Source organism: Ascaphus truei, chromosome 3 (assembly GCF_040206685.1).
Source record: "Ascaphus truei isolate aAscTru1 chromosome 3, aAscTru1.hap1, whole genome shotgun sequence".
NCBI classification, from domain to species: Eukaryota; Metazoa; Chordata; class Amphibia; order Anura; family Ascaphidae; genus Ascaphus; species Ascaphus truei.
Genome location: NC_134485.1, coordinates 425,062,491 through 425,073,278, shown reverse-complemented (window position 1 = coordinate 425,073,278; position 10,788 = coordinate 425,062,491). Strand labels below are relative to the sequence as shown.

The 10,788-nt window shown below is 45.6% G+C and overlaps 1 protein-coding gene across 1 annotated transcript in view; it reads left to right on the top strand.

Annotated features, from left to right (window-relative positions):
• The first annotated feature begins 3,118 nt into the window (after window positions 1-3,118).
• The window catches only part of PDE2A (phosphodiesterase 2A), an 818,679-nt gene continuing 811,009 nt past the window's right edge, over window positions 3,119-10,788 (top strand). The window contains exon 1 of the mRNA XM_075593270.1: window positions 3,119-3,392. Coding sequence (XP_075449385.1) covers window positions 3,325-3,392 — 68 coding nt within the window. The 5' untranslated portion in view covers window positions 3,119-3,324. The remainder of the gene's footprint in view (window positions 3,393-10,788) is intronic.

Below are 10,788 nucleotides of genomic sequence, written 5' to 3'. Positions count from 1 at the left end.
CCCAATCCCAAACACTCGCTCCCTTCCCACACACTAACCCAGCCACCAGCCCAATCCCAAACACTCGCTCCCTTCCCACACACTAACCCAGTCACAGCCCAATGCCACACACTCTCTCCTTTCCCACACACTAACCCAGCCACCAGACCAATCCCACACACTCTCTCCCTTCCCACACACTAACCCAGCCACCAACCCAATCCCACACACTCTCTCCTTTCCCACACACTAACCCAGCCACCAGCCCAATCCAACACACTCTCTCCCTTCCCAAACACTAACCCAGCCACCAGCCCAATCCCACACACTCTCTCCCTTCCCACACACTAACCCAGCCACCAGCCCAATCCCACACACTAACCCAGCCACCAGCCCAATCCCAAACACTCGCTCCCTTCCCACACACTAACCCAGTCACAGCCCAATGCCACACACTCTCTCCCTTCCCACACACTAACCCAGCCACCAACCCAATCCCACACACTCTCTCCTTTCCCACACACTAACCCAGCCACCAGCCCAATCCCACACACTCTCTCCCTTCCCACACACTAACCCAGCCACCAACCCAATCCCACACACTCTCTCCCTTCCCACACACTAACCCAGCCACCAGCTCAATCCCACACACTCTCTCCCTTCCCACACACTAACCCAGCCACCAGCCCAATCCCACACTCTCTCTCCCTTCCCACACACTAACCCAGCCACCAGCCCAATCCCACATACTCTCTCCCTTCCCACACACTAACCCAGCACAAGCCCAATCCCACACACTCGCTCCCTTCCCACACACTAACCCAGCCACCAGCCCAATCCCACACACTCGCTCCCTTCCCGCACACTAACCCAGTGACCAACCCAATCACACACACTCTCTCTCTTCCCACACACTAACCCAGCCACCAACCCAATCCCACACACTCTCTCCTTTCCCACACACTAACCCTGCCACCAGCCCAATCCCACACACTCTCTCCCTTCCCACACACTAACCCTGCCACCAGCCCAATCCCACACACTAACCCAGCCACCAGCCCAATCCCAAACACTCGCTCCCTTCCCACACACTAACCCAGCCACCAGCCCAATCCCAAACACTCGCTCCCTTCCCACACACTAACCCAGTCACAGCCCAATGCCACACACTCTCTCCTTTCCCACACACTAACCCAGCCACCAGACCAATCCCACACACTCTCTCCCTTCCCACACACTAACCCAGCCACCAGCCCAATCCCACACACTCTCTCCCTTCCCACACACTAACCGAGCCACCAGCCCAATCCCACACACTCTCTCCTTTCCTACACACTAACCCAGCCACCAGCCCAATCCCACACTCGCTCCCTTCCCACACACTAACCCAGTCACAGCCCAATCCTACACACTCACTAACTTCCCACACACTAACCCAACCACCAACCCAATCCCACACACTCTCTCCCTTCCCACACCCTAACCCAGCCACCAGCCCAATCCCACACACGCTCTCCCTTCCCACACACTAACCCAGCCACCAGCCCAATCCCACACACTCTCTCATTTCCCACACACTAACCCAGCCACAGCCCAATCCCACACTCACTCCCTTCCCACACACTAACCCAACCACCAACCCAATCCCACACACTCTCTCCCTTCCCACACCCTAACCGAGCCACCAGCCCAATCCCACACACGCTCTCCCTTCCCACACACTAACCCAGCCACCAGCCCAATCCCACACACGCTCTCCCTTCCCACACACTAACCCAGCCACAGCCCAATCCCACACACTCACTCCCTTCCCACACACTAACCCAACCACCAACCCAATCCCACACACTCTCTCCTTTCCCACACACTAACCAAGCCACAGCCCAATCCCACACACTCACTCCCTTCCCACACACTAACCCAACCACCAGCCCAATCCCACACACCCTCTCCCCCGAATATAGAATCTGTTTGCGGTTTGAAACGATGGTGGGATCAGGCTCATTTGGACTCATTTCTTATAACCAAATCCACTTTCAGATATCTGTATGCACGACTTTTGATAAACAATACGCAGAAAATCTGGGGATTGATTTTTGTCTCATTCACACATCTCTTAAAGAAAGCCAAAGATTTCACATGGTCTGAGGAGGTTGGAAAATGGGCAGACTGAATAAGGAAAAGGTATAAGAAAAGGAGCTTCCTGCAACAGAGGTCATGCTAGTATTTGGTCAATACCATAACCGTAGGAGAGAACCTTATAGGTGGCAGTGCCAGCAGGTAAACGTGAGATCCTAAATAAAAAGAAAGTGAAAGAACCCATATAACGCACTCACTTGATCCTATAAATTAAGGTGTTTCCAGAAAACCCAACCAGCATAACGAAAAGGAAGGGACAGAATAATATGAGGAAAAGGGAATCTCACAGAGGTAACAATACTTGTTACAGATCTAGCAAGCATTTACTGCGCCCGCTGGCACATTATGGAGAGAGATTCGGTGACATTCTGCGTGATCCCCACCATTGAGTTGTATGGAAACGCTGTGATATTCTGCGTTCTAACGTGATCTGTTGTGTTATCAGCGGGAGCAATGAAGTGTGCTATATTTGTGTTTAATTTACTTCCAAACTTGAGGCAATAGATTTCTATTGGGAAAATAATATAATTATATTTTATAATTATATTAATTATAATTATATAATTATATTATGCTCCTTACACTTTCAGTATCAGCATCTGACTAAAGTTTTTACCTATGAATTGTCACACCTGATGTACAACCTGCTTCTCTTACAGTAGATGCTGTCAGAAGGACTTTCACATTGCCGAACACTCTGGTAGTGAAGAGGTTTAAAAATAATCCAGTTTTCCCCAAAACCAACACAGCCATTAGAACTCTGCATTTATAATCTCAGAATAAAGAAGGGAAATCCAGTTTACTCCAATTTTACTAACTTAAAAGCCCTCTACAAAGAGCTTAGATGATTGCAGGCCCAGAATTGATTAGCAGGTTAACCCAAGAGGCTTTCTCTCCTGTTTCGTCTCTCTTGCACACACACACATACACATACACTCTGTCATCCACACATGCTGTTTCTCTCTCACTCCCTCCTCTGCATGCTTCAGCAAGCTGCATTAGGATCTGTTACAGCACCAGTCTTCAAACACCCTCTCAGAGCACAGGGGGAGAAAGACAGCTCTGTTATCATTCAGAGCTGAAGAGGAAGGTGTCAGAATCCAGGGGGATAGCTCCTTCATCCCATTGCCCTCTGCATTTGGGACCTCTGTGTGGAGACGCCTCAACTTCCGTCTCCTGGTCGGACTGGGGAGAGGATGAGGAGTGATGGGCCAGGCTTGTGGACACTCCATCCTTTGCCGGAGCCAGCAGTACCAGCCTGCAACATCTGACATGTAAGTGCTACTTTCTTCCAGCTGTGGCAAGTTATGTACATTGTTCTGCTTGGGACATACTATAAATGGGCTGGAGGTGGTTAGGTTAATGTAATATCTACCAGGGAGACAACGGTGACAGCCACTTGTGGGACAAGTGAGGAACACGGCATAGAGGTGCCGAATCTTATGTGGGGAGAATGAGAGTCATTGACAGCCTTAAGAGATTACTTAAGGGAGCATTTGATGTTAAAGACCATGATGGGAAATGCACACACTGTACTATAAAGCAGAACTGAGTATGGTCACCGGTTACCAAGTGTCCAAATCTTTGCTAAAAATAGAAACCCAAAAGGTCTGCACTTATCATATCATCCCACTCCCGAATACTGTCCGACCCCATACTACAAACAAGCCCTCTCTGCTGGTATCGATGCGGGTTATAGAACATTGAGATCACCCACAACCTGACAAGCAGTCTGAACACACATCTCTGCATAATTAACAGTGCAGCTGGACAGCATTATTGTTCACACCTTTAATGCCAGCAAAGTGTTGCTGGCTTCTACCGCACTGAAGCAATGCTCTCTTGGCAAGGATGGTCATTGGGGCTACTTTAGGTTATCAGTGTCACTAAGCATGTGGTGTTGTCTGCATGGGCATATCTATGCTGCACATTATTGCAGATATCTTGTAGTGGTGGGTGTCACAAACAAGTCAGCCCTTTAAGTGCTGTGCCAGGCAGTGATACTCCCGTCCTAAAATCTTTGGCAGAATTCACTTTTGTCATCTGGCAGCCACCCACCAATTACATAACGTTCATGTTGTATGTAAAAAAAAATAAAAAAAAGACAGTGAGTGTGAGTTGTGTATATTTCTTCCCAAACAAGTGCTTCTTGAATGGAGCCACGGATTCCTGTGCCGATGTGCTGGCCTTCGTGGTGGGGAAATCTTTGACTAAAAAGACAAGTTGACATAAAAAAAATAAAGCGTGGGATAATGTGTTGCAGAACAGGCAAGAATGGGAGAGAAACAGGTGCTTGGAAAAATCAGTTCAGCTAACTTACAGGGGAACCTTGCTGTCTGAATCCTGCCTTACATTCTCCAGCGCAGCGCACGTCCTCTGCACTCTGTGTACCACACGAAGCTCGCAGAGCTGCTATGGATGTTCGTGATTGTTTTTTGTCTTGTGTATGTCTGTAGTAAAAGTGCCCAACCGTGGCATTTTATAACCTGGGAAAGAGGAGACAATTACAAACCACTTTCCCCGTTCCCTTCCCGCATCAGTCAGAGAGAGCCTATGAATAATTAAAGACCATTCAATAGGCAGATAAAACTCCAAAGACATGGGTTGACCCGATGAAAGTTTTTTAATGGCTAAGCTGGGTCAGCATGTGAGTTCTGCAGCACTGTGGGGGTCTCTGTATCAACCGTAAAACAACTGAGATTAGGCAACAGGGCATGTTCCTTTCACATTTTCAGCAAGCCTCTGACTCAGATGTGCTGCAAATACTTGCTAATGAGCCTCTTTACATGGGTTACAGATTCTTATGCAGAATCACAACACCCACAGACCAGAAAGGGAAGGGGGAAAAAAAAACTCTGATAGAGACGCAGAATTTGACGCATCCCCTTTTATTGTATTCGGTGCTTTGTCGTACACGGGGCGTTTTTGCCAAGTTTGTTACATTTGACGCAGAGCATTTGCCAGGGAATTTTTTTCGACCTTCCAAAGTTTTTAACGTGAGTTCAAAATGTTGGAGCAGGACAGCATGTGATGCAGAACATGAGTTTATATGTGAACCACTTTTAACTCCTACTTTATACCTCTTATTGATTCTATCTGATGCACACGGGGGCAAAGTATTACAATGTATTGCAGCTAAGAGGAAATGGTTCCCTTTGGGGTTTTTTGTTTGCTGGGAAATATGCATAGATACCTAGACCCCTGTTTGTCAATGATACATTTGTTTGCAAGCTGATGGTTAATATAACGCAGTTTTCAGGAACACTTGGATCTGTTCTCCAGGCGTGGATGTAACAAGTTTATGGTTTATATATACAGTACCTAAAAGCCATGCACTGAAAGGTTTACACCAGTATTTCCTGCTCAGAGACATTCCAGGGAAATAACCAAAATATTTGTTGCAAAAAAAAAATTACCTCTGGATTTAACTATTTACAATAAATATAATGACAACCTTCTGTATATTATAACTGCAGCGTTCAAACCTACTGTACATACTCTAAAACCTGCTCAACCTTACCCACTACACCCCTTACCCACTACTACACAACCTTACCCACTACTACACCCCTTACCCTCTACTACACAACCTTACCCACTACCCCTTACCCTCTACTACACAACCTTACCCACTACACCCCTTACCCTCTACTACACAACCTTACCCACTACACCCCTTACCCTCTACTACACAACCTTACCCACTACACCCCTTACCCTCTACTACACAACCTTATCCACTACACCCCTTACCCTCTACTACAAAACCTTACCCACTACACCCCTTACCCTCTACTACACAACCTTACCCACTACACCCCTTACCCTCTACTACAAAACCTTACCCACTACACCCCTTACCCTCTACTACACAACCTTACCCACTACACCCCTTACCCTCTACTACACAACCTTTCCCACTTCACAACCTTACACACTACACCCCTTACCCTCTACTACACAACCTTACCCACTACACCCCTTACCCTCTACTACACAACCTTACCCACTACACCCCTTACCCTCTACTACACAACCTTACCCACTACACCCCTTACCCTCTACTACACAACCTTACCCACTACACCCCTTACCCTCTACTATACAACTTTACCCTTTATAAACACCAACAGAGAGCCATTGCCTTTGGGTAGGGTCTTTAACAATGGTTATTGCAGTCAATGAAAAGGCAGTATACACACAAAATACACATGGCGGGCTGTGCAAAGGCCTGTGTCTTAGAGCCACTTTAATTAACGTCTTCTGCACAGAGATGTTTGTGGGGCTGGATGGAGATGCGCGGTAAGGCCGCGATGATTCCTAAAATCACCCGGCGGTGTCACGTGACGCGAAGCAGCACGGCTGAAAAACAAAGCGCATAGATCCAATGTAACCAAACATATCTATCGCGACGGACGCGCAGCGCCAAACGGCCGGGCGGCAGACCGGAGAGGAGACAGAGGAATTTATTCTTGGCAGGCGACGGCCGCGTCATGTGAGCGGTTCAGCCAATTAGGGCGAACCACTCACGGCCACGCCTCTGCCACGCCTCCGTGTCTCCTCCGGTTGCCTCCTGCCTGCAGTTCAACTTGCCGCTTTCCCGGATCGCAGCGGTGACGTCATTGCATCGCGCTGCTGCCCAGCAGCTCCTGTATAATCATAGCCAAACACTGTATAGTGTAGTATGTTAACTGTACCCCTTCCCCAAACACCAAAATTAGATTGTAAGCTCTTCTTAGCAGGCACTCTGTGCCGACAAACCTACGTACAGTGCTGCATACACGGTCAGTGCCCTTATAATAAAGAAACTGAAATATACATTTAACATTCATCTGAATGTATTAGGAATGTATCATCAGATAAACGTAGATCCTATCCATTCCATACCTTTAAGAATTCCTTTATTTTAACATCTGCCCCCATCTCTCCTGGGAGACCGACTCGTGCATCCACTACTATCCCAGCAAAGAAATCCTCTCTCATATTACACTCCAGCGTCTTTGACCAATGACTTCTGCAATGATTGTATGATTAATGACATGAGAATGCTTCGCAGTGATTTTCTAATGTAAAGATATTTAATGGAAATCTTTTCATATCTGTTAAGTTGCATATTTCACCTTTCCTGTCTTGCCTTTAAATTCTTCATGGGCAAGCTACCCAGCTATCTGAACAAGCTCCTCACCCCTACCACATGCAGCACTTATCACCTGAGATCAGACTCCAAAAGACTGTTCATGGTCCCAAGGCTCAACAAAGTATCCGGCCGCTCCTCCTTCTCTTACTGTGCCCCCAAAACTGGAACAACCTACCAGAGACTCTCACATCCACCAACAGTTTAAGTTCTTTCAAATCTAAGGCTGTCTCACATTTTGATCTGGTCTGTAACTGTTTCATACGCCCATAATATATCTTTTCTTTAACTGTGCATGCAATGTCTTGTATATAATGTGTACCCTGTTCATTTATGTAACTGTACTTGTAACCATGTATTATTTGTCTTAACTCTGTGCCCAGGACATACTTGAAAACGAGAGGTAACTCTCATTGTATTACTTCCTGGTAAAATATTTTATAAATAAATAAATATTTTCCCAGCTGTCAGATTCTTGATCCAAATTTGCTGCAGGTATGCTCAACAGTCAAGTCCTATTTGAAACCCTCCCAATGGCAAATGTTCTTATTTACCCTTTGGAGCCACAGTATTATTCACGATGAAAAAAAAAACAATGGAATTCCCAAGCACTACCAGGATAAAAGCAGTCTCTACCCACACCCAGAAAGCTCTGTGACCTGGCTCATAGTCCTTGATGTGGCTCGGAATTCCACTATTGACGAGCTTTGCGAAGGGTCCAAACACAAAATGCATCATGGTCAGGATGAGAAAGCGGAGTCAGATCAGGCCACTTACTGGGCAGGATGAAACTTACTTATAATGTGCGTGGACACTTGCTAATTAAACTCGGACAGTGCTGATCGGGGAAACTATTGCATGGAAAGGCAATTTGAAGTTAATATAAGATCCTTTCTGATCACGCCAAGATCAGTTTAATAAATAAGCCGCATTTTTCTTCTTCTTGGTAATAAAGTTGCTCATACACTGTACACTCGAGCATTGTATTGCATTCTATGCATTGTAATTATTGGACTAGTTATCCCATTTGTTTACGATGTGAGTGGCCAGTGTTGATCCTGATGATGTGTCCAGCATGCACCTACATTGAACATACCCTTGTATTTCAACCACAACTTAAATATGTTATGGTGGGTAAAAGAAAAGTGACAAAAACCTTCCACCGTATAGTATACAGCAAATGAAAATATCACTTGTGAGCACATTCACATGTCTCAGACAGGTCTGCCACCCTTCTTTTCACCATTATCTCCTACGGTGCTTCCACTGCAGCAAGGGATTCTGGGAAATGACCAGCAAATGAGCACACAGTGTCACCTTTTTGCTTAAATCCATTTTAACATGGACCCTTATAAGCGTATGTCTGTCGCATTACACAGCTTTTCAGTACAGCCTGGGTTAAGATGTAGAGCCAGTAACCCTGCTCACAGACAGCTGTTTTGACATTTTGGGTCTCATCAGTGTGAGGCTTGTTATTCTGGCTTTGCCAGTTGAAGCTGGGATATGTTTCAACCGCACTTTATACAAGGTATGGTGGGTTATAAAGTGACAAAAGTAAGTGTGGTCAATCGGCCGGCTACGGATGACCGGACTTGGTATTATCGTAGCCTAAATGGTATTCTGTTGCATTATATTATTTAATATTTGCTTCTCTTAATAGGCTGATATTCTGACAGTGCTCGATAAAGGCAATTACACGAGTTTGTATCTTCCCTAGTTTGATACATATTAACCCCTGTGGTTCCAAACATACTAGCAATTCCACAGCACAGATTTTAATGTTTTTCAGCAAGCATCATTTTTTAACTAAAACATGATATAGTTTAGCAAATGTAGGCTTCACATTCTTTATGGCTTGGGTTTGGTACTTTTCTTATTAAAAAAAAATATGTCCTGGAAGTATTTACAGTAACGTTGTAAGATTTCTAGGAGTTCAGAACGAGAGAGAGAACGAGAGAGAGAGAACGAGAGAACGAGAGAACGAGAACGAGAGAACGAGAGAGGGAACGAAAAAGAGAGAGAGGGAACAAAAGAGAAAGAGAGGGAACGAAAGAGAGAGAGAGAGAACGAAAGAGAGACAAAGAACAACAGAGAGTACGAGAGAGAGAGAACGAGAGAGAGGGAGAGAGAACGAGAGAGAGAGAGAGAGAGAGAACGAGGGAGAGAGAACGAGAGAGAGAATGAGAGAGAGAGAATGAGAGAGAGAGAACGAGAGAGAGAGAGAGAACGAGAGAGATAGAGAACGAGAGAGAGAACGAGAGAGAGAACGAGAGAGAGAACAAGAGAGATAGAGAGAGAACGAGAGAGATAGAGTGAGAACGAGAGAGAGAGAGAGAGAGAGAGAGAACAAGAGAGAGAAAGAGAACGAGAGCGAGAGAGAGATTTGAGAGAGAGAGAGAACGAAAGAGAGAGAGAATGAGAGAGAACGAGAGAACGAGAGAGAACGAGAGAACCTATTAGAAGATCATGTTTTTAACTTAAAGATGAATACTTTTGAAATTCAAATGTTAAATAACTGGAAGAATGGGTTGTTTTTTAGTTATAAGTGATCATATGTGATGGATGGCAGGAACCCATCAATGATTGTAGAGTGATCAACATCTTCCATAAACGTTTATTTTGGTCAATGATTTGGTCCCTTAAAGATGAGGTTCCCCACAAATAGATTTGTTTTTTTTACCTGAACCAGGAGGTGCCCCTGACAACCGGGCCCCCCCAGATAGACATATACTTGTCATTTTATTGTGCCAGTCTTGTGGGACCATGGATCAGCTTCAGCTTAATTCCCCCAGTTCAGGAAAAATGTAAAAGAAAGAAAAATATCAGCGTGGATTTAAACGTGGCTATAAAAGTGCTCTGTCACTGTGCAAGGACACCAACGTCGGCCAAATAAACACGTGTGCAAGATAAAATAGTTTCTACGATGGTGCGTCCAGTATTCTATTATTGTTTGATTGCTTAATATTATCTATAGCCAGGCTGAGTGCCACATGGAACCAGGGGGCCCAACTCAGGTCCTCTCGTCCCCCCCAACAGGTCAGGTTTTCAGGATATCCCAGTTTCAGCACAGGTAGCTCAATCTGAGGCTCAGTCCAAGACTGATCCTTTGATTGAGCCACCTGCGCTGAAGCAGGTGAAGAGGTGGGTAGAACAAAGGCACTGCTGCGCCGAGATAAAAACGGGAAACTGAAGCAAGTACTGATTGAGCCACCTGTGCTGAAGCAGGGGGGCTTGAGGACTGGAGTCGAGCACTCTTGGCATGGAACACACTTGATATTCATTTGCTATTCTACTAAAATAACATTGAACGTTGGTATGCATGAGAAATATTAATATTTTATTCACTTTGCTTGCAGCCCCCAACCTACACTTCCTTTCAACTTTCTAAGCGGCAGAAAAGCATCATTTAAGATCCCTGCTGTCGGGGATATAACAAAATGGAAGGTGAAATCAGATGAAGCTTTCGCTATAGTCTGACAAAGTAATTGCCCTATCTTGGGAAGAAAGCCAACAAACTGCATGTATGATACAAGCAG